Consider the following 24,543-nt stretch of genomic DNA (forward strand, 5'->3'; position numbering starts at 1 on the left):
CCCAGGTGCCTTTTTTTCCCATCTAACTTGAAAAGCTTTAATTTACACAAATAACTACTAAATACAAAAAGTAGATTAAAACAGTTTTTTTTTTTTTTTCTGGCAGAGTTTAAATGCACATAATGGATAATTCCAAAGAAAATGCATTTCCCCTACAGCATTCAGAACTAAAATTCTACTGAAGTCTTTGCCTCTAACTGCTTTGGCTGCTTCTAAATTACCTTCAGCTCAAAATAATTTCTATGACAAAGCGGCGTATTTGGGGTGGCCTATTCTGCTACCTTTCATCATCAAAATTTCTGTTTTTGTTTTTGTTTTTTTTCGTCTCCCTTACATGCTCAGTGGTCATCACATGTCTGAGGCTTCTCATTTGGACAGTATTTTTATTTTGGAAATGAAATGGGGTGGGGGGCACACAGGGAAGAAGGATGAGTTTGATTCCTGTTAGACTACGTCAGGCTGCTTGTCAGGTGTTTGTGCCTTTAAGCATTTAAACCTTAGACGTGCTTGGATTCCATCCCTTGTAAGATGACTTCCAGTCAAAAGTCATCCCAATCCAGAATCTAGAAATATGATTCTAAGTTGTTCAAAATTGGAAGGGGTTCAGGGTGCCTGGCTGGCTCAGTTGGAGGAGCATACGACTCTTGACCTTGAGGTTGAGTTCTGGCCCCACGTTGGGTGTAGAGATTACATAAATAAATAACCTTTTTAGGGATTCTCAAGCTTATAAAACCCCGAACACCTTGAGATCAGAAGAAGAATGTGGTCTCTGATTGAGAAGGCAAAAAGCAGGTATGACGGCGGCTGTCACCGTCAGACAAGCCCATTTCGCGATTGTGATGGAGTCAAAACATGTCTCCTGTGTAACCAGGTCGAAGCGCAAAGACACAAGAGCACATGCAAACCACAAAAATGACCACACATCCCTGTCTCAGCTAGCTGCTGCTTTACCAATTAGAATTTTAACCTGCTCTGTTCTACTTCCTAATAAAAAGTAGAATATCCGATCACACAACAGTGGCCTGATTTCCAACAGCATTCATCCAGAGCAACCTTTCCTTCTTAGACCCTCTCCCAAACCCCCAACACAAACTGAAATCCTATAAATTACTCCCACACCCTCTCACTGAGACACCCCACCTCCCAGCCTCCCCACGGTGTATGGGATCCATGCTGCTGTCACAGGTACCATCAAATTGGGTTCGGCCACAGGTGGGCTTTGGCTGGTGGGGTCCAGCGTGACCACGAGCAAGTCAGAACCCTATCAGCCTCCCAGCCCTCATTCCCATCCATCCCAAACTTGGCTCCAGACTTTCAGTTAAATTCCCCAGATACAGCAACATCTCTTAGCATCTAGAGCCAAAAGGAACTTCCTGCAGATTTCTAAGAACTGAAACAAAATGCATTCCTGTTCCTGATTTATTGATAGGTTTTCGGTAATCAGGTATTCACAGAAGGGAACACTCACTCCATTGTGTGATTCATAAGCACATTCATTCCATCCTCCTTCCCATGTCTTAACTCAAATCTTAATTGCTTTAGTTCTGTTTATTTTCCAAAGAAACTCCTAAAAGAGCTTGGAGAATTCTGGGGTTCTCCCACATTTTTCTTTAAACAAGGCTTTGCATCTGTTATAAAACCTCTCTGTTACTGCAAAATGGAAAAACCACAATTGTATGCACATCAGTGGCTCTTCATTCCTCTGGGACTCTGAGCTCCTACTTACTATGGATTCGAAGGCTCAGGATACACGAAAATGAAAAATACAACAATTTAGCGATGAGGGCAGAGAGAAGAGAGATAGCGTAAATTGCATCAACTTGCTCCTTAGGAGACATATAGGCCTCTTGGAAGGTGACCGTAAGATTAGTGAACTCATTTCTCTTTCCCTGAGTAACTTGAAGGCACACTCATCTGAAGCTGATAATTAGGAAATAAGTTGGGGGGGGGGGGTGTAGGCAGGATGGGTAGGGGCTAAGGGCTGGGAGTGGAGGCCAGTGAGGAGGTTGGAAAAGGTCTTCTCATGAGGGTAATTGACAATTCTTAGCATGGTGTCTCATTTCTTTGGAGAAAAAAGAGATGCCTTTGGAATCTCTCACATTCACTGGCTCTGTCTCTCCCTTACCTTCCCCTCCCCTCCCTTCCCCCTCCTCTTATCTCTTCTCAGTTTCCCTCTGTGTGTGTGTATCTGTGTGTATCTGTCTGTCTGTCTGTCTGTCTCAGTAATCACCTGCATACACTTTCTGTGATATTCACCCTGGAAGATCCTCAGCCAAAGTGGGGCTAAACTCTGTATTTTCATGTTTGTATAGCCTCCCCCCAGACGGTGAATGCAGGTAGCCCTGCTTTGGAGGGTTTGCCTACCAGGTAGCAGGGAAAGAGGCTGCACGGGGTAGATTCTGGGAAGAGCTCAAAGAGTGGTCCACGCGACCCTGACCCCTTCCGGGGATCCTCCTATTTCCCCCTGCTCAGTCCAACCTCACTTGGTTGGCTCCCGTAAGTTCCCTGTCTGCCCCTCCTCTGTGTTTCCTGGAACTCTCCATTTCAAAAGCATTTCCAGGAATATGACTCAGAGATGTCCCCACTCAACCAGACCCCAGCATCTTCTTGCTCCCCAGGGCACACTTCATCTCCCTCCACCTCCGCGAGCCCCTCTAATACACAGAAATCCATCCGTGTCTTCTCCAGGCCTCCTCACTTCCTTTCTAGCCACCCTTCCCTTATGCAAACCCTGGTGCGGCAACTCACCTAAACTGAACACAGGCTTGGTAAATAGGGGAATGGTGTCACTGTTATAATGCGGACCTATCATTAGGTCACTTCTGATGATTATCAGCATGCCAACAGTGTGTGCCCCAAGAAAGAGCAGCTGACTGCAAAGCTACCTCGCAAGCCACTGCATTCAGTGCTACACCCGATGCCCATTTGCCCTCATCCTTTGTCCTAGACTGGTTTAGCAAAAGAAACAAGCCCGCGACCCTGAGCCAGAACCACCCCTCAGGGGCATGTCCACAACTCACAGAAAGCTCGCAGCTGCCTCCTCACCTGCGGCTTCTGAAGAAGGATCGAGGTAAAGCCCTTGCCGACCAGCAGCCCGTGGGAAACTCTGATCCTGCTCCAGGCCTCCGAATCAGAATCTGTTATTTAGAAAACCCTCCAGGGAAGCATAGGCTCAGGTAAGTTAAAGAAGCGCTGCTCTGGGAGGGCCAGGGGCTGGGAAGGGATGTCCTAGCGCTGATAAATCATCGGATAGGTTTCACGGTGGAAACGGTACTCAGAGGCTGTTGGAGAGGTAGGAAAAATGTGTGATGAGAACACAGAAAGTAAGCAAAGGAACTAAGAGGAACCATTTAACGCCTTCCCTCGTCCATCTCCAAAAAGCACAAGAAGTTGTACAGGAAAGGAAAGGAAATCAGATGCGATACTTGGATCCGTGAAATCACAGCTACATAACCAATAGTGTTGGAAACACTGAACGGAAGGGATATATTTCTATTGTATTAATTAGTCAGGGTTCTCCAGAGAAACAGAACCAAATCTGCATTTGGGAAGAGCCATTCTGGCAGTCGGGAGAGTCAGTTGGAGCCCTGATCTTTTGTTGGTCTTACTCACAGTCTCAATTAAAAGGCAAACTGGGGTGGTGAAGGATTTGGGCCACAAATGGAATACAGGGTTGACATCTTTGATTTATAAAAAAAACAGATTGATAAGAAACAGCAGAATCTGTCTGGGGGAAAATGGGCAATTCGCCTGAAAAGATCACTTCCAGAATATGTTAAATGGTTAATATGAAAAATGATCAGCCTCACTGCCATATAAATGACTAGCAAAATAATAATTTCATCTATTTCACCCATCCCATTAGAGATGATGGGGAGTCATAGCCCTCAGTGTTGGCAGGAATTAGATGAGAAAGACATTTCCATTAATGGTGTGATAGGTTTAACAGCTCAGGAGGGAACTTTGGCAATAAGCTCATAATTCAACTTACAGACCTGATGACTATATTTCTGGGAATTTATCAGAAAGTTTGTCAGGAAGTTATCAAAGATGTGGACAAAGACTTATATATAAAGTGCACTAGTTATAGTAGGCAAAACAAAAAACAAAAAACCCACCCAAAAACCTACTAAGAGGGGCACCTGGGTGGCTCAGATGGTTAGGCTTCTGCCTTTGGCTTGGGTTGGGGTCCCAGGGTCCTGGGATCGAGCCCCACATCGGGCTCCCTGCTCGGCGGGGAGACTGCTTCTGCCTCTCCCCCTGCTTGTGCTCTCTCTGTATCTCTCTGTCTCAAATGAATAAATAAAATCTGAAAAAAAACAAAACAAAACCCACTAAGATATCCCACCCTCTCGGGAATTATAGGAACCCACAATATGATATTATGTAAGCATAAGCAATGTTTCAAATTATGCAAAAGCTTCATCAATTCTGCCAAAATGTGAATAGAGGCTATCATTAGTTGGTGACATTATGAGTGATGTCTACTTTTTTAAAAAATGTTTTTCCAGAGGTGGCTGGCTGGCTCAGTGGAGCATGCAAGTCTTGATCCTAGGCTTTTAAGTTTGAGCCCTGCATTGGGTGTAGAGGATACTTATTTTTTTTAATTTTATTTATTTATTTGACAGAAAGAGATAGCGAGAGGAGGAACACAAGCAGGGGGTGTTGGAGAGGGAGAAGCAGGCTTCCTGATGAGCCAGGAGCCCAATGCAGGACTCGATCGCAGGACCCTGGGATCATGACCTGAGCCAGAAGGCAGAGACTTAACAACTGAGCCACCCAGGTGCCACCCTGAGGGTACTTAAAAATAAAGTCTTAAAGGGGTGCCTGGGTGGCTTAGCCAGTTAAGCATTAGACTCTTGATTTTGGCTCAGGTCATGATCTAAGGGTCTCGAGATGGAACCCTGTGGTGGGGCTCCTGCTTAACGTTCTCTCTCTTCCTCTGCCCAACCCCCAGCTCACATTCTATCTCTCTCTCAAAAATAATAATAAAAATAAATAAAATCTTTTAAAAAATAAACAAGTTTTTCCATATTTTTAAATTTTTTCATAACAATAAGAAGTTTAGCCCAAAATAAGGAAATGCGGGCTGAATTGCTTGCAGGGAGGTAACTTCTTGGAGGCCTTGAAAACGGAATCACACACATGCATTCCCAGCCTACCTTTAAATTTTCAACCCACATAAACAATAGGATAACAATTTACCCTCTTCTAAATCCCTATGGTATGCGAAGCACTTTACTTGCTTAATCTCATTTAATGCAGCGCCTCTCCAAAGAAGGTATTATTAACAGTATTCCTAATTTAGAGGTAAAAGAAGTGAGGCTTGAAGAGGTGAATGACTGGCTTAAGGCCTTACAATCTCATTTTAGTGTTGTCTTGACCCTCTTCCTTTTTCACCTGATTGCCTTTTATTTAGTGCAGCTCATCAGCGTATATCCTGGTCTTTGAGCTGAAGACCACAAATGCACAGACCCTTCATCTCTCTGGAAAACTTTTTTTTTCCCCCCAAAGGAAATGCATCTGGGGCCTGGGGGCAGGCTTTGCTGGGAGCACTTCCCCCTTCCCTCTTCCTCCGGCCTTTAACTTTTGCCCCTGGGGCCAGGAGCAGCTCTGTCACTGGGTAGCTGGACTCATTGGTGCCTCTTCCTCCAGGATCAGAGGTCAGTGCCTGAGAGGGCTCTCATTCCCCTGAGAGAGCCAGCAGTCAGGAGGGCATCTGCTCTCCCTCCGGCTCCTTCCTCCCCAGTCCTGGGCTCTCTACCCCGCACCCTGTGCTCTCTCCAGCTCCCCTTTCTTGTGCCTTCTCCTCTCGACTTTCCTCTTTTCTCCTCCAGTTCAATCCCCTGGTTCCTGTCTTTGCCTCCATTGCTTCGCCTTTATTGTCACTGGGAAAGCGAGTACCAAGTTACTATATTTGGGGGGAAAAGAGGCTTTTCATAGAGCAGTGGTCCCAAGACTTGTTCATTGACACGCAATCCATTAATGGGTACTACGTCTCACAATTCCCTTCTCCTACGATTGTCCTGGGGTCTTAGGGCCTATTCTGTGGCTGTACCCAGGCTTGACCAGACCGGTCGGTGGGTGCGCGCGTGGCAGCGGCTGGACCGACCGAGAGTCCGCAGTGGGAGCAGGCGAGCGGGAGGCTTCGGGTGCAAAGGTCTAGAGCGTTCCAGGTTGGAAAGAGCGGCAGGGAGGACGCCGCAGAAGGGGGTCTGAAGAAACTTCGTGATCTCCTGTGCATTCGTGTCCTAGGCGGAAGTTGGGACGACCGGAGGCCCCCGGCGCCTGCTGCCCCGGGAAGGCAGGAGATGGCGGTTTCCCCAAGCTCCCGCCTGCCCAGGGCTCTGCTCATGCTCACCTGCTTCCAGCTGTGCAAGCCGGATTCGGGTAGGCGCCCCCTGGGTCCCCCTCTCTGGCCCCCTCACCCGCACCGGCGGCCGGAACGGCTCGGGAACGGTCTCGCTAGCGCCCTCCGCGGGGGTCCCCGAGGCGCAGGAGCTCCGGTCGCGGGGACTGAGCCTGGTCGCTGTCGGAGCTCAGCTGCCCCCTCTTACCCTGTCCGCCCGCCTGGTTTTCGCAGCCCACTTCGACGTGATCGGGCCGGCGGAGCCCATCGTGGCCGCGCTGGGTGACGACGTCGAGCTGCCCTGCCACCTGTCGCCGAACGTGAGCGCCGAGCGCATGGAGCTGCGCTGGTTCCGCGGGAAGGTGGCGGCGGTGCTGGTGCGGCGGGACGGGCGCGAGCGGGCGGCCGAGCAGGCGGCCGAGTACCGCGGCAGAGCCACGCTCGTGGCCCGCGACATCGCGGCGGGGCGCGTGGCCGTGAGGATCCACCGGGTCAGGGCCTCGGACGACGGCGAGTACCGATGCTTCTTCCGGCAGGACGGCAGCTACGAGGAGGCCAGCGTGCACCTGAAGGTGGCCGGTGAGTGCGCGGGGTTTGGCTTTCTCCGGCGACTTCCAGGCGGTGTACATTTTCCTGTGGCCCCGTGACTTTGGAAACCACCAGATTCTTTGCCCAAATCCCTCCTGGGATGGAAAAGGTTGGCAGGCCTAGAGTGGGAGGTGACTCGGAGGGGCGTCTGAGAGTGGGGACAGAGCATTTCCCCACGTCATGAGTTAAATAAATGGAAGATGCAATGGCTATATAACATTCTTCTCCGTGAGTACCTCGTAATACACTAATACACTTGATCCAGGCTCAGAATTGAACATTTAAGTCGTGTCTACTTTTCACCACTAGGGTGAGGCTGTGGTGCGCATCCTTTGAAGCTGCTTTATGGATTAGAACCTAAGGGCGGATTTCCTAAGGTCCTAGAGCGCGGCTGCTCCTTCACATTCTTGATCCACCGAGAAAAGTGTGTGGTTTTTGTTTCCTTTTTGGCTTCAAGCCCAAATTCAGGGCGGAAACCATAATGGAAATGGTAAGCATTCAGGAGGAGAGTAAGCATTGTGCTCTGACTTTCCCACTTACTAGTGAATGGAAGCAAACAAATCTCTTTCTGAGCCTTATTTCCTACTGAAAAAATGGGCATGCACCTATCAAATGAGATTTTGCAAGAATGAAATAAAATTACACGATACCTAAGAAACTGCCTTGTCGATGCTTGCAGAAGCATTGCATACTTGTAAGATATTATTACTGTGCGTCAGACTGCAGGTTGGTGGCTCTGCAGCATATAAATGTATTGCCTTTTATGTATATATTAAAGGTAAAGTTAAAAAATACTGGGGTGTAATTTGGGTCCCTGCCTCAGAACAGGGTGTCCCATGCGGCAGCCTTATGTATAACTCACATTTCCTTTTTAGGGAATTATCTTAAAAGTTGACAATAAAACCCTAGCGATGTGATAGCATAGAACTGTCATTGTGACCTCTTATGAGTGATAGATATATTTGAGATTCTGCTGAAAGTGGCAGCCCTTTCCATGAAAAGAATCCACATTGTCACATAGACACACATACTGGAACATGGATTTCGACTAACAGTGTGGACACGTGTTTGAGGAATCTTCTCTGCAGCTTGGTGTTTGTCTATACTCTGTAGAATTGTAAGAATAATCAGGCTGAAGACAGAAGGGAAAAACAGCTTTATGTTGATATATGTTAGGACATAACTGTGTTGGGGGGAAGACGAGGTTGAAACACACTTAAGAAAATTCCTGAATCAGTATCACAGGTAAAGGAAGCTTAGATTGACAGCTACAATCTCAATGCAAAGAAGCCGCAATCCCCCTTCTCTTCAAGTACTCCTCTTGGATCATCCTCAAATACCCACTCCCAGTTCTCCTTCTCTTCAAAGTCTTTTGGTAATACTTCAGACCACAAAGCCCTCTCCCCTCTCTGGAGCTCCCTTACCTGCCTTATTTAGCCATTGGTCTCCCTGTTCCTGCTGATTAGAAAAGCTCCCTATGTCTGTCCTTCAAACTCCTGCCCTCACTTCAAACCCTAACTCCCAATATGGCATCCCTCTCTGATAAGGTTATGAAATTCCTTTTACTGATACCACAGCTTCCTTGTGTCATGAAATAGGAGATGAGTCCCTCTCACTCCCAGTCCCTGTGCGCTTCTTTTTCTCAAACTGTGTAACCCTGTGGTTATAAGGCTCCCAGAAGGTTGTCCACTGAAAAAGTAAGGCCAGCCTCTCTCTCCATAGCTCTGGGCTCTGATCCTCACATCCATATGGAAGTTCGAGAAAATGGAGAGGTCCTGCTGGAGTGTACCTCAGTAGGATGGTACCCAGAGCCCCAGGTACAGTGGAGGACTTCTGAGGGAGAGAAGTTTCCATCCACGTCAGAGTCTAGGAATCCTGATGAAGAAGGCCTGTTCACTGTGGCAGCTTCAGTGATCATCAGAGACCCCTTCATGAAGAATATATCCTGCTGTATCCGGAACCTCCTTCTTGGCCAGCAGAAGGAAGTAGACATTTCCATACCAGGTCAGTGAAATCAGCGCTGGGTTTCTATCGGACACAGTTTCAGGGCCATATTACCTGGGACACCTACCCAAGGCAGGCCCTCATGGTGCAGCTGTCTACTGTCCCCACCTAAGCTCCTGACCACTGACATGAAGGAGCCCCACCAATTCCATTAGAAGAGAAAAGATTCCAAATGCATAAAATCTGCCTTGATCTCATAGAAATACCAGATTTTCCGTTTTAGGAGATATATCTTAGATACAGAGGCTTTGCCTCTGGGGCTTTCTCTCCTTGAGTAATAAGAAAACCCATTTCTACCCTTGCCCCTCTGTCTTCCCCATCCTATGCTAGAGCTCTGTCTAGGTTTCCAGGGTCCTCAGGAAAGCAAATCTCATTATTCCCTCCAGACTACCTCTGGTTCAGGCAGGAACCTTTCCTTATTCTTTGGTCATTGAGTCCCATCCTGTAGCACACAGAGGTGACATTTTCCCTTCCTGATTTACTTCCTTCATCCCCTTGGCTACCATCCTGCATTGATAGTTAGAAAGAATTTCCACAATAACATGAATTGATCCATTACTTTCTTCCCTTCCCAGGTCCTGTCCCGAAATGACTCTTCTTTTCTTCTTGCCCATAATCAAAACTTTATTGAAAAACTGATACCAAAATAGATCATTGTTGTATCCCTTACAAAATTAAACATAATTACATTATCTTGGTACACTAACTGGAATTACTGAACCGATAAGGCTTTCTGCAATGTAACAGAAATTCAAGAGGTTGTGGGGACCATTAGTGTTGCTTTCTTCTAAATGAACACCCTTCTGTGACTCTGGCCTCTCTCCTGTTGGCTGGGACAGCACTGCTGAGCACCCTCTACAAAGGACCACCGTCTGAGCACGGCTGAAATCCAGGGTAATCTTGTAGCAACCTTGACATTTTCCATCCATAAAAAAGGAATTTGGGCTTTGAACTACCCATTTCTTTCTTCCTTTTTTTTTTTTTTTTTTTTTTTAAGATTTTATGTATTTATTTGACAGAGAGCACACAAGCAGGGGGAGGGCAGAAGGAGAGGGAGAAGCAGACTCCCCGCTGAGCAGAGAGCCCAATCCCAGGATCCTGGGATCATGACCTGACCTGAAGGCAGACGCTTAACCAGTTGAGCCCCCCAGGCACCCCCTAGCCATTTCTTTTTATGTTTTTTTTCTTTTCCCCTTCCAAGGGCAGGTGTAGTAAATCTCCAGCCAAGGGCATGTTGATCCTTCTGCAAGCCCAGCCAGTCCCCATCTCTAAGGTGACACTGTCAGGCCTGAAATGACTCCTGTTCATCTTCATTCCTCTCTTTCTCTGCCCTCTCCCACCTAAGATCAAAATTTTTCTGAAAAGCTTGGAGCAGCAACATTGGAAGGTCTATTTTTTGCCCTGGGAGGAGTGGGAGAGGGCCAGGTCATCCTCTCTTCCAACCCCCTTCGGAATCAAGTAGAGCTGGCCTTGCTCAGAGTCGCACAACAACTCGTCCTTCTTGGGGATTTTGTTTCAGCTTCCTTCTTCCCAAAGTTGACTCCCTGGATGGTGGCGGTGGCTGTCATCTTGATGGTCCTAGGAGTTCTCACAATTGGGTCCATAGTTTGCACTTGGAGACTGTACAAGGAAAGATCCAGACAGAGAAAGGATGAATTCAGCTCTAAGGGTAAGTCATAGACTGCTTGTCGGGCGTGCTTCCGAGTGGGATTGGACCCAAGTCCTTTGGGATGGCTGCCAGTGGGAAGATATTTGATTCTAGAATTCTGAGAGTCAAGAAGGGGGATTATAAAGCACCAGAAGCCACTGATACCCAATATGAAGGTCTGGGGCGAAGGAGTCAAAACCAGTGCTAATTGAGATATCAGACCAGCTATTCACTCACTACCCTCCCTCAGACTCTCTCCTCACTTCTAACTTGGTTTCCCAGGAAAGATTAACGATCTGATCCCAAGCCAGTAGGAACTTCCTGCACATTTCTTAGAAAAACAAAACATAATCCTTGTTCCTCATTTGTTGATAGAGTTTCAGTAATCAGGTAATCATGAATTAACCCTGCACTCCTTTGTGTGTTCCTCACACTAGCTTTCTCCCCTCCCTCATGTCCACTCTAGAAGGTCATTAAGGTATTTCTGTTTCTTTTCTAGAGAAACTCCTGGAAGAACTCAGTAAGTTCTCTCTTCTTGTCATTGTTTCACCAACAAGGTGTTCTCTCTCTTATTAGAAAGCCTGTCACTGACTCTCTCTCTCTTTCATTGCAGAGTGGAAAAAGGCGACAGTGCATGCAGGTCGGTGGCTCTGAACTTCTCAGACTTCTCAGGGGCTCTGAGGCTCTATGCCCCAGGGATTCAAAGTCCTGTCATACTTGGAAATAAAAACACTAACCCAGTTCTGCGGGGGGATAGATAGGGGAAAGATGATGGCAAACGGCCTTCACATTTTCCTTGAGGCACATAGAAGGCCCTTGGAAGATGTTTACAAGACAAGCCCCTCTGACAGGGACCCGTGACTGTTGACGGGTCACAGGAGGGGGCCAAACAGCTCTCCTCCTGTGGGGACCTGCCAACTTCTAGAACAGTGCTCTATTTTTTTTTTTTTTTTTTTTTTGAGAAGAAAGAATAGGTCTTGTGACCCCTAATGCTCACTGATGCTCAGACTTGCTCTCTCTCTGTCTCTAGTTGATGTGACTCTGGATCCAGACACCGCCCACCCCCACCTCTTTTTGTATGAGGATTCCAAATCTGTCCGACTGGAAGATTCACGTCAGGAACTGCCTGAGAAACCAGAGAGATTTGACTCCTGGCCTTGCGTGTTGGGTCGTGAGACCTTCACGGCAGGGCGACATTTCTGGGAGGTGGAGGTAGGAGACAGGGCTGACTGGGCAGTCGGGGTGTGCAGGGAGAATGTGGTGAAGAAAGGGTTTGACCCCATGACTCCTGAGAATGGGTTCTGGGCTGTGGAGTTGTATGGGAATGGGTACTGGGCCCTCACCCCACTGCGGACCCCTCTCCCCTTAGCAGGACCGCCCCGTCGGGTTGGGATTTTCCTGGACTACAAATCAGGAGAGGTCTCCTTCTACAATATGACTGATGGGTCCCATATCTATACTTTCTCCAACGCCTCCTTCTCTGGCCCCCTCCGGCCTTTCTTCTGCCTGTGGTCCTGTGGTAAAAAGCCCCTGGCCATCTGCCCAGTCACCGACGGGCCTGAGAGAGTCACAGTTGTTGCTGATGCCAAAGACTTCACTAAGGAGATCCCACTGTCCCCCATGGGGGAGGGCTCTGCCTCTGGGGATACGGATACCCTTCATTCTAAGCTAATCCCTACCCAGCCCAGCCAAAGGGCACCTTAAGGAATGTCCCAGCCCAGCTGCTTTCCTTTGTCCTAAGCCCTCCCCTCCATCCCCTCTGACACACCAGCGGCCAGGTCCACCCAGCCCCTGTTTCCCCCTGTTGGGAACGGATCAGTTGGTCTTGGGGAGGTGGGGTGCGGGGTGCGGGGCCTTCCTCATCGGCTTCTGTGCTGATCCTCAGGGGGCAGGAGGTCACGCTGAAGCTGCTTCCAGCAGTCTCCTATCCCTGGAGGCCAAATCCTATAGGGAGGGGCAGCTCAGCGATCAAGATGGGGTTAGGTTGGCATGGGGTTATGACAGAAACATCTGGGTGTCCAGGATAGAGATGTGTTGAGGAACAGGTTTTAGGCAAGCAGGAAACCCAAAAGGTTCTCGGAAGAGAAGATTCAAGGCTGAAATCCCATAAAGGAACTGGGGGGACATCATGAGGGGAACCCAGGCCAATGATGAACACCTGGCCGGTTTCTAGACTTTCTGGGCCTGTACGTCCAGCTTTCTAAGACATGTCCTACAGAGTAGAGAAAACTGGCCCTACTTCCGCGGGATCTGAGCCATGGGCATGGGGACCTGGGGAAGGGATGAAATGAGCGGGGCTGGGGGGCAGACCAAAGATCTGATCCAGGAGAAAACTTCAGACCAAACCCAGGCTGGGTGCCTGGCCGTGCCCCAGATCCTGCTCTCCTCTCTGCCTTGACCTGTTTCCCCCTCACCCGGGGGTCCTTCCAACCTCACTCCATGGAGGCCACACAAGTTTCCAGCTCTCTTCTTCCTTTCCCTGTAGAATCTCTCCATCCCAGAGGCTTTCCAGGAATCCTCCTCAGTGACATCACCCCTTTATCCGCCAGGGTCGGCCTCGGGGCCCCTCAGCCCTCCTCCCAACCTCTGCGTTAAACCCCCAAAGGCATCTTCAGTTCTCTCCCCCCGCCGCCCATGCGCACCCCCCCGCCGGGGTTCACTCGCCCCACCCCGCGGGCTGCTTGTCCCCGGGCCCCAGATGCTGCGTCCCTGTGTGAGCACAGCTAGCTGACCATGTCCCCTTGTGTCTGCACGTCCCTGTATACGGTGGCTCGGCATGCCCCCAAACTGCGGGTTTATCTGGGCTCACACCTTCCATTTCCATTGCGTTTTTCCAGTTTCCAGAGTAGATGTCGCCCATGGTCTTAACCGAATAAATAAGTCTGTTGATTGCTGAAGGCGGCACCCGCACCTTTCCTTTATCCCGACAAGTGGAAGGGAAGTAAGAACAAGCGGGAACGCAGCTGGCTGGCCAGGGCCCGCGCCTGCGTGTCCGAGGCTCACCTGCGGCTGGAGGGCGGGGGGCTCGCCGGGGCGGGGGGCACAAGGGGCTGTTGGCGCGTGGGGAGCTAGCTGCCCCCAGAGGCCAGCGTGCTGGTGGCTGCCCCCCCCCCAGCCTCCGTTCGGGGGGCAGGGGCTGACTCCATATCTACTCCTAAAAAGGTCATTGACTCCTGGTGTAGGTGAATGAGGCCACCTCTTCAAATGTTAACAGTACTTTTCCAGGAGGAGGAAATATTTGGGAAATTTTTAATGGTAATGCCTTGTAATCGGAAAACCAAAAGCAAAAAAACTTGGTGATCTTTAGAAACCCCTTTTCCAAGGATCCTGCTTGAAGAGCCTTGTAGTTCAGTGACATGCACACTTTCCCTGTGTTTCCCCAAACGAGGGTCGACAGTGGTCTTCTTCATAGAAGGTCTGACCTGAATGCAATTCAGCCATCTCTGCTGCCCAAAGGGACGGAATGTGAGTCTCCAAAGGTTCCCCAAGTGGCGGGAAAATCACCTCAGATGCGTGTCTCCTGCTAGGAAATCATGGAAATGAGATCTGTTAACGGATCAAACAACAAGAAATCCAAATTCCAAATTATGCTCACCCTAACATATTATTTCCATTATTGTACCACATTACATTTCTCATGATTAAGCTAAAAACCAACTTTCCTAAATTTTCAGTCTACTAACTACCCTCACAGAAGACTGTGACAAATCAAAACCCAACATTGTCTCTTAGGTGGAAATTCTGAACACCAGACACGTCTATCATCATCACATTCACTGTGATTTGTGACATACGACATTGTCAACAACTCTCCATTACTCACCTTTGTTATTGTCAGCCTCCAGGCCCCATCTCCGTTTAGGTTTTGGTAATGATTGTGGTTATGATTATGATTTAGGACTTCGGGTTCAAGACCTACATAGCAATATCTAGATAAACACATTTCCATATATGTACTGCTAGATTATTTTAAAATGAATCCTCATGAAGGCTTGTAAATCAGGAGACCACACAAGTATTTGGGGAAGAGGTTGAGAAGAAGATGTAATGGATGAGAAGTGACTGTCGACATTTTCCCTCTGCCTCCTTTCAGAGATGAGAATCTGAAGCCAGGAGACATAAAGTGATTTGATTAAAGCATTTAGTCTGGGCGCAAAGCAGGACCTGAATGCTGGTGTCCTTGCTCTCTGTGTCTAGGACATCTTCCGTGAACAAACCACAGTTGAATAGCAGGACTAGAGGCTTAGAGAAATTACCGAGGCAGGAGAGTCTTAGGCATGAAGAGGGTCAGAAGAAGAAAAAAGCAACTAAATGTGCCACCTTTTACTTGGACCAAGGGCTGGCACCCAGAGAACCAGATAGAAAGGGCCCCTTCCCGTATCATTTCATGGATCCCCAACACCCAGTGTCCTTCCCATGCCCCTGCCTCAAATACTTCTCACCCCACACTGTCCCCCCCCCCCCACTGTCCTGGGAGAAGAAAATCAATTATCATGGCTTTAAGTGTTCGTTTGTGTTCAAATTATACTTTTAGAAAGTCAGAGAAAAACAAAGTCCAAATTTCTTTAAAAATACTTGGGAACCTCAGGCAGTTGCTCTGCTAGTTCAATGTATAATGTGTATCCTGAAATGTTATGTGAAATCTCACCCAGAACAGACGGGGCTGCCCCAAGAACCCCTCTCCAAGAATAGAAAGACAGTCATAGGCTTTAATCATCTCTGTGACTCCCCTCCCCTTCCCCCCATGATCCTTGACCTCCCCAAGATCCATGATTTCCTTGGCCATTCAAGGAAAATGGTCACTAGACACAGTACTGAGCTGACAGTAGATTCGTAGGGAACATTTGTCTCCTTCCTTCCCACCCCCTCCCCCTCCCCCAGCTCTAGCTTCTTTGCTTGAGACACCTGTACGGAAGAACTTACCTGATGAGCCTTAAGGCTCTCTTTCTAGCTGGCACCTACCAGTGCCTAGAGGAAATGATCAGGGTTGGTAGGTCTGGCTTTTTCCCCGAATTTTCTAAAAGAGATGACATTTGGTGTTGCTGGACCTCTAAAACCCAGAAAGTTTATCTGCATCCTTGAGAGATATATTTGTCTTCACAAAATGCTTACGTACAACCTCCTCCCATACAAGCACTCCAATAATCGGGTGTTAGCATTCTCTACAGATTGTTTCCATCTTATCTCCTGGAGAGGCTGGGCTCTGGCCTCTCAGGTCCCAGGGAACACCTTCCTTCGGTTACAGTCCCATCCCTGGCTCTCTCCAGTGAGTCACAAGCAGACGTCGAGGCGCAGGTGGGCACGCCCGTCCGGGGCCCTGTACACTGTGCTTCGGGCCCCTGCACTCCGTGACTCACACATGTTTTGGGCCAGAGCCCTGTACCACAGAGGCCTGAACACTTTTTTGGATGTGGCCCCTCCACCTTACCTTTAAAAGAAAGATCTAGCCTTTTCTTACAGCTAACCCCTAAAATAATGATCTCAAACTTGGGTGCTCACCTAGGGGTGGAGGGGAAGTCCTTCCAAATACAACTCCCAGGTGGCACTCGTAGGTCCGAGGTGGGAGGACGTTGGCAATACCCACAGGCTTTCACATTTCACCTCCTGCTGATGGCAGAGCGGGTCTCTGAGCCTGACAGGGCTGCTGTGCCTAAAGCGGGGGACTCGCAAACTTGGGCATGGCTCCGAATTACATGGAGGCTTGCTAGACACACCTTACCGGACTCTGTCCCCCAAACGTCTGCTTCAGTAGGTCTGGATGGGACTGAGAATTTGCCTCTAACTGGTTCCCTGGCGATGGGGATTCGACGCATAATTTAAGAGATGAAGCACTGTAGTTCTTCAGCTGAATGTAGATGTAACCCTCAAGCGCCTAGGAAAGCAGTTTCTCCGGTGGACAGAGGCGAAATGACGGGTCTACAATGCTGCAGGCAGTTCACTGACCAGTTCTAGCTTTGTCGGAAACTCGCAGTCAGGTTCCCAGACTCCCAGGCCGCGCCACTCTGAGCACAGGACCCTGACTCCAGGCTGGGCCACTCTGAGCACAGGACCCTGACTCCAGGCTGGGCCACTCTGAGCACAGGACCCTGACTCCAGGCTGGGCCACTCTGAGCACAGGACCCTGACTCCAGGCTGGGCCACTCTGAGCACAGGACCCTGACTCCAGGCTGGGCCACTCTGAGCACAGGACCCTGACTCCAGGCTGGGCCACTCTGAGCACAGGACCCTGACTCCAGGCTGGGCCACTCTGAGCACAGGACCCTGACTCCAGGGTGCCACTCTGAGCACAGGACCCTGACTCCAGGCTGGGCCACTCTGAGCACAGGACCCTGACTCCAGGCTGGGCCACTCTGAGCACAGGACCCTGACTCCAGGCTGGGCCACTCTGAGCACAGGACCCTGACTCCAGGCTGGGCCACTCTGAGCACAGGACCCTGACTCCAGGCTGGGCCACTCTGAGCACAGGACCCTGACTCCAGGGCGCCACTCTGAGCACAGGACCCTGACTCCAGGCTGGGCCACTCTGAGCACAGGACCCTGACTCCAGGCTGGGCCACTCTGAGCACAGGACCCTGACTCCAGGCTGGGCCACTCTGAGCACAGGACCCTGACTCCAGGCTGGGCCACTCTGAGCACAGGACCCTGACTCCAGGCTGGGCCACTCTGAGCACAGGACCCTGACTCCAGGCTGGGCCACTCTGAGCACAGGACCCTGACTCCAGGGCGCCACTCTGAGCACAGGATCCTGACTCCAGGCTGGGCCACTCTGAGCACAGGACCCTGACTCCAGGCTGGGCCAGAACACCTGAAGCAGGTCCCGTCTGGCCTTAGGTATGTGCGGAAGTGGCTGCAGCAGAGGCTTGGCCTCAAGGCCCCCTGCCGGGTTTACTAGATACAGAAACTACTCACTTTTTTTTTTTTTTTTTTTGCTTTTTTAAACTGTTTATTGCAGTAAGACATCCATAGAGTAACGCCCGCAAATCCTCAGTGCACAGAGCTAAATGCACTCAGAACAAGAAGCCAGACCAGCCGGAGTCCTAACACCGATTCCCGGAGTGGGGGTCCGGGGGGGGGGGTGCGGTAAGCACCCGCTGGGGGATTTACAGGAAAGGCCGGGGAGGAGTGAGCGAGCGCCCGCGGGCTGGGCCTCAGCCAGCGCTCACCTGGAACGGCCGAGAGCCTCCTGGGGCAAAGCGTGTACGCCAAGAAGGCGGTGGCGTTATTTAATTAGGATTCTGCCGAGAGTGCCCTTCTTCCCGGGCATCCCGCCCCGCTCCTCCGGGGCCCGGAATGGAATCCGAGGTCGCACAGCAGGTGCCCCTGGAACCCCGGCAAGCGAGCGCCCCGGCGGCTCTCGGAGGCGGGCTTTCCCTCTGCCCCCGAGGAGCTCCCGTATCTGAACAAAGAGGCGAATAGTGTTTCCGCAGACCGAGAAGTAAATTCGGCGCGAGAGCGGCCCCCGCTGAGTCAGGATGGCCGAGCGGTCTAAGGCGCTGCGTTCAGGTCGCAGTCTCCCCTGGAGGCGTGGGTTCGAATCCCACTCCTGACAAAGCAACGCTTTTAGTTGTTAGACTAGTGACTGTATCCCGCCACCTTTTCCTGTATTCCACCCCCCCATAGGATGACCAATTTTTAAAAAATGTCTTATCCGCGCTCTAGAATTAAGCACTATGTACTTCGAAGACGATTTAAGAACTAGCAATTTTAATCTCATCCCTGTCTCTCTCACATTCAAGGAATTGAAGGAATGTCAACTCCTAAATTACACTGATGTCCCCAGGGCCCCTCTTTTGTTTTGTTTACTTATAGATTTCTTTCTAATACCCTTTTCTCAATCTCATTTCCCAATAACCATAAGAAATTACTGGAGAAAGGTCATCTTTTTCTTTCTAAATGTGTCTGTAGAACATACATTTTTGGTTTCAGTGCTTGCGTTTTTAATTCACGTAAATGACGCTCTTTCACATATCCCATTCTATTTTTACTTTATTCCTGTCCTACCATGGTTTTGAGGCTTATTTCTGTTACTGTCTGCACATCTAGACCAATTGCTTCTAATCGCTGCACAGAGATCTGCAAGTGCGTGTTTGCCTAGTCACCCAGGGATGACTCCCAGATTGGGTCCCACGTCTTGCCACAACAGAAAAGGGTGCTGTCAATGAACATCTTCCTACATATTCCGATCCGAAGCTTTCCTTGACATACAACAGGAGCAAATGGCTGATCATGGGGGTCTGTCCATCAGGGCAGTTTGCAAAGGTTGCACTTTATAACAGGATCCCAGACCCAGGGAACGTGATTTAGAAACACAGAAATTCATGTTTAGTGACGTCTTCAGAAATAGCCCTAAAATTCAAGTTTCCTGATGTTCAGCCTGTTCATCTTAAGCATTAATAGCTAGTTACAAATATTAGCATACAATGTTTCTATTATGAACTCCAAACTTGGACAGTGAGTATTATTATTCTTACATAATTTATTACAAAACCCCAAGTAATCAAAAATCTCAGGTAACTAGAATTTTCTCCTCACCGTTCCTTTCTAAAAAAGAAATCCAATCTAATACCCACTTACAAAGACCGAAAACAGGGCAGATCTGTTTTATGATCACTGATATTCAGAATCATTCTGTCTTCTCCCAAATTCCTCAAAATTCACAGAAACGTTCAGACATACACTGAAAGAAAAGTGAATTGGTATTTCTTAGAAAGATTGTCGTCAGTAAGGTTAGAAAAGAGCAACCAAACAAGGTTTCTTCTTATTGCCCAGGTGGCCACATAGTCAGTCCATTTCTGCCCATTTCGAGTCCCCACTTGGGCCTCGGTAGCATATGACAAAGGAGGAAATGGCAAATAGGTGCAAAGAGGAGAAGCATTTAGAGATACTTGGAGGGCCAACAGGTTGGTTCAATGTTATTCAGGCTACATGGGTTCACCCCTGACTCTGTCACTTAGGAGCTGTATGGCCTTCCAGGCAAGTGACTTCGTATCCCTGTGCCTTGGTGTCCTCCTCTTTAAAGTAGGGGAAATAATTGAACCTTCCCTCATAAGGATGCTGTGGGAATTGCATGACTTAGTATACATGAAGTGCTTGGCAAATAACAAATGCCTAGGAAATAATAAATACCAGATAAATAGTATTTTTTTTTTTTGTTCCAATAGAGCACCTGTTCTTTGCAGGGGCCTGTGTGGAACTCTGGAGATCCAGAGATAGCCCTTGCCCCAGGAGGTAGACCAGATGGTGACAAAGTCAGATAGAAAGCAAGTAGATGAGTGTTGCTATCCAGGGTGAAATGGGAAACATGGTCCCTTCTAGCTCCACCTCCTCATAGGAGAACCTCAGCAGTCCAGCTAGAGACTCTACTTACTTCATAACTAGTAAATTCAAGGGCTACCTTTACTGCTTTGGTAACACATGGTCTTTTTGAAAAACAAAAACAAAAACAAAAACCAAAAAACCATGAAGCAAAAACAAAACAAAACATAATCCATGAAGCACTTGATACTTATCAACTGTCAGGTCAAGTCCATCTGTGGTCTTCATGAGGCCACAAGTGATGAGGATGCCCAAAGGCCTTTGGTCATGTCCACACAAGAGTTTCAAGTGCAAACACACCTCCTCCCCTCATTGCTTCCACTTACCCGCCCTGCGCATCCTCTTTGTCACCTCTGGTCACACGCCATTCCCTTTGCCTGGAGCACTCTGTCCACACCTTCTCCCCAGCCCACTCTCTTGCCTGCAGAAGTTGTACATCTCCTTCATGAACAGTTTGGACATCACTTCTTGCATGGAGTCTGCCCCCACCTCCTTCTACTTCCGCCAGTCTGGGTTAAATAGCAAACCGTGGCCCACAGTGCCCCACTGTCAGTGTTACTACAAGCCACCATCGAATTGTTTGCCACCCCTTCCCCCAGCCTTTTTAGAACACAATTCATGACCCGTGTGCATGATTAGCATGGTGCTTGCCATATACGTGGCTCTGGACAGATAGGCACTGGGTGGATAAACAAGCATTTGATTGTAAGTCATTTCCACTGGTACATATAAATCACATTCGTGATTGATACATGGAGAGTTAGGAAGGCTTTTAAGGTTTTGGGAAAGATGGTTAGAATTTTCGCCTGGAATATTCTATAGCTTCAGTAGCCAGTACCATTACCTCAATGGTACAGATCATGCAATCTATTGAGGGCCTCTGGGCTGGAAGCATCCCAGGAGAGGTATTCCTGGACCCTGATGGAGCAGGGGAGTGAAGGTTAAGTCGAATTCAATAACAGGATGAAGTAGTGGTCTAGTGTTGACTTCTGCTCGGTGACTCAGCTGTCCTCTGCACTTGATAGACATCTGTACTCTAGACCTGGAAGAAAGGTTTTCATGAGCAGAGGATGGGAGGATGTAGTGAAAAAGAGGGTCTCCCTTTCCATTGCTGTCTGCTGCCTATAGAGAAAAGTGGGGAGTTAGGCTGCAGAGTGAGTGGAGAAATTCTCCATAAGAATAGAGTTGTTTTCCTGAAATGTTTCTCAAAGTATTGGGACACTTCGTTTCTGTAGATAGCACATATTTCAACCCTTGACCATCTACATAAAATAATGTGCTCTGTAGGTAAAAGCAGGCTGGTGGGACTTTCTGTGCCAGGTGGTGGGGAGTTTGGTGGTGGGAGATGAGCAAGAGGGTTGGTAACAGCTTCAGCAAGCTTCCATTTCCGTCGTCTTAGTTTCTGTAGGGGCCTGGCTGCGAGTAGAAGTCCAGACTTCTTTCCCACTTGCTTTTTTTTTTTTTTTTTCTTCCCTCTTGGAGAGTTTGGGAATAGGCACCTCAGCTCTTCTGGACTTCTTCAAGTCTGCCTGTCCTTGTGGGCTATCCGCTCTGATAATACAATTAAGTAGATGCTTCTCCCTGACCTTCTTTTCTGAAATCTGGGTGACAAATATTTGTTTCGGTTTGATTTTCCTTTCCAAAAAACTCCGGGCACAAAACCACCTTTTAAAATACTCACTTACAGCTTGTGTTATGTGGTTGGGTTTTAGTGGGTGCTATGAACTGAGATGCTGCTGCTTATCAACAAAACCTTTATCAATCATTCCAGAGGCTGACCTTTCTAAAAATACTGCCTGCAGATTGTGAGAGAGCATCCGTTTGGAATTCCCCCAGGAAAGAGAATAGAATGACCAGAGATGATGATGTTGCTTGTAAACTTGGTGATTTTGCCTTCTGCTTTCCCTGGTTCCTTTAGTATGTGCTAAAAACATATTACACGTGAAATAAAGACGTTGACATCAAGAAAGGTAGAAATTCTTTCTCCCTAAAGAAATGTAAATTTGTCTATCTTCACTTTGCAAACAAAGAGCTCACCCTCAGAGCCACATAAAACACTTGAGTTAAATTCCGTAGGGGAATTGACCCCTCATATTACACCTCGATCGCTCATCCTCTTTATTGAGGGTGGGAAAACCACAAAAGGCCCCGCTGGGATTCGAACCCAGGATCTCCTGTTTACTAGACAGGCGCTTTAACCAGCTAAGCCACGGAGCCCGCACGCCTGTCTGCTTCCGAATCGACAGTGAAAAGGAATGGTCTTCGCTTCTGTTGGGTGCATTTCTGGATTTTCTCACCATTGAGGGACAGGAGCAGCCCAGATGCCTCTCCAGACCCTAAAGATGAAGCAGTCCCCGCCTCGTCCCCCCCCAAGAACTAAGGAACCGCACGGCTACAGGAAAACTGAGTCCCCTTCCGGCGGCGCCAGCAGCTGCGGGGAGGAAGGTTCTCCGGCGTCCGCGGGGACTGTGACCCGGGGCCCAAGGTGGGGAAGGCGCCACGTTGACACGGGAACGCTTCCAGCCCCGGTCGCTCAGGAAGCGAGCTGTCGGTCCTGTATTTCACAGTGTTTGATTAAAAGTCCAGTCGTTCCTTACCCCATTTCTTTCCGTAAAATTGGGTTCCACCTGCCTGCTTCTTGCTTATGATCTTAGCTAATGGAATTCCAGAGTCGCACCTTAAAAATACGAGACTTCATAATTAAAACCCAGTCTTAGAAAGAAAGGAGTGGCCCCCTCTCCTCTGAAGCTACAGAGGGAGAGAAGCTTTCTTGTCCTAAAACTTGTTCGAAGGATCTGTTTGATAAGATGTCAAATTGAGAACATTCACAAGAATTTCTATATTGTCATGGGGACTTGTGTGAGTATTTGTAACTGTTCCCAATTTATTCTAGTCTCTGTAAAATAACTCTGCCCTTGGGAATACAATTTGAACAGAGAGCCTTAGTGAAACTCCCAAGAATTTACAAATTATGTGGCCACAAGTGTGAAAGTAACTTCCCCAATGAAATTATGATTGGCTGTGTTGCTTGAAATCTATTGTCATGGTGATAATGCCGAAATCAACATTTCAGTTTTTGTAAACTGTATCAATATTTGAAGGATTTCGCCGTCACACTCTATAAGGCAGCAACGGACACTTACCTTCCCCTACATACATGATGGGGGTGAGGGGATGAGGTGTGAAAAGCCCATGACTCTGCTAGATTTCCCATTTCAGTGAAACATAAAAAGTCTATGAAATCAGTTGGAGACTCCATGAAGTAAGCAACTATTTCTTTAATATTGTAAGATTAGCCATCATATTATTACTGTGCTTGGAGCCCATATAATGATAAACAGCACAGTCACTCCTACTATGGCTTTGGCCAAACTGTGGTAGGCGGTCTGAAAGACAGCAGAGCCAACGGTATTTTGTTTGGGTTTTTCCTTTGGTTAGCAACTGTCAAAATGTGCACTGAAATTCTGGGAAGTAAGCTGTTTAACAAGCCAGAGACAATTTCTTGGGGGAAAAAAAATGAGACTTAGAGCAATCGTTTCCAGAAATCTGGATGTGAATTCTATCTTCTACTCAATTCCCAGTGTCACCAGACCATGGAAAGGCCTCTCACACTGGCTCTGTTGCAGACATCTGAAATTGGAGAAGGAGCGGATCTCCATGTCACAGACTGCTGACGATAATGTAAAGAAACAGGGGAGGGGCAGACAGTGCCATTTTCCATACGCTTGAGAGAGAAACCAGAAGAACAGTGTACTGAGACACAGAGGACGAGAGGAATCCACCACTGCGATGGTTAGCATGACATGTTCACTTGGCTAGGCTATGCTATCCAGTTATTCAATTGAACACTAATCTACATGTTGCTGTGAAGATATTTTGTAAATATGGTTAACATCTACAATGAGTTGACTATAAGTACCCTCAGTAATATGGGTGAGCCAGCCAGCTGAACCAATTATTATTTCCAACCAATTATTATTTCCAACCAGTTGAAAGGCTTTAAAAGCAAAATGGAAGTTTTCCTGAGGAAGAAGAAATTCAGTAGCATCAGCTCCTGCCTGAGATTTTCTAAAGTACAGGCCTGCCCAGCAGAGTTCAGACTTGCCAGTCCTAGAAATATTCATTCATTCATTTATATTCTCTTACTGGTTCTGTTTTTTTTTTTTTTTCTGGACTCTGTTTCTCTGACTGATACAACCACTGAAGAAAAGACCGGAAACTAGAAACTGGAACTCTCAGAAAAGAAGGTGCAGTAGAAAGATCTCCAAAAACGAAGTTAAAGCCTGCCTCAGCTCATGTCAGGTTGTGAACATGACAGAGAAGTTTGAAGCAGCAGAAGCTTTTGAAATCTACAAAACAACAGGATGTGTTTGTAGACACCGGGGAGAGCAAATGTGGACAGGGCCTCCAACTCTGAGTTGAAGCCCATTTTACAGGTGCAAGATGGGATCTATGGCTCCAGGGACACCTTGGGATCTGGCCTGCCCAGCTGGGTATGTGATGAGCATAAAATAGAACCAAGAAGTACCCCTGTTGGCTTCATTTCTGAAAATTCAGGCATAATTGTTCATGTTCCCAAACTTCTCTTTAGAAATCTCCTTTTTCTTACAGGGTGAGGATAGTCTGTGAACTTGGGTGG

At 48.2% G+C, this 24,543-nt stretch overlaps 1 protein-coding gene, 2 non-coding genes and 1 pseudogene across 3 annotated transcripts; 2 read left to right on the top strand and 2 right to left on the bottom strand.

Moving 5' to 3' along the window:
• Positions 1–6,311: 6,311 nt before the first annotated feature.
• Positions 6,312–12,360, top strand: BTN1A1 (butyrophilin subfamily 1 member A1). The gene is made up of 7 exons (XM_036112278.2): positions 6,312–6,390; positions 6,584–6,928; positions 8,660–8,941; positions 10,461–10,610; positions 11,089–11,109; positions 11,203–11,229; positions 11,620–12,360. Exons 1-7 carry the CDS (start codon positions 6,312–6,314, stop codon positions 12,291–12,293), a joined length of 1,578 nt encoding a protein of 525 aa, XP_035968171.2. The 3' UTR covers positions 12,294–12,360.
• Positions 9,713–10,174, bottom strand: LOC118548436 (small ribosomal subunit protein eS27-like; annotated as a pseudogene).
• A 5,695-nt stretch (positions 12,361–18,055) lies between the features above and the next one.
• Positions 18,056–18,138, top strand: TRNAL-CAG (transfer RNA leucine (anticodon CAG)). Its single transcript has one exon. It is a non-coding gene; the product is annotated as a tRNA-Leu (tRNA).
• A 3,909-nt stretch (positions 18,139–22,047) lies between these two features.
• TRNAT-AGU (transfer RNA threonine (anticodon AGU)) lies at positions 22,048–22,121 on the bottom strand. The gene has a single exon. It is a non-coding gene; the product is annotated as a tRNA-Thr (tRNA).
• Between the last annotated feature and the right edge of the window lie 2,422 nt (positions 22,122–24,543).

This window comes from Halichoerus grypus, chromosome 9, assembly GCF_964656455.1.
Source record: "Halichoerus grypus chromosome 9, mHalGry1.hap1.1, whole genome shotgun sequence".
Lineage (NCBI taxonomy): Eukaryota > Metazoa > Chordata > Mammalia > Carnivora > Phocidae > Halichoerus > Halichoerus grypus.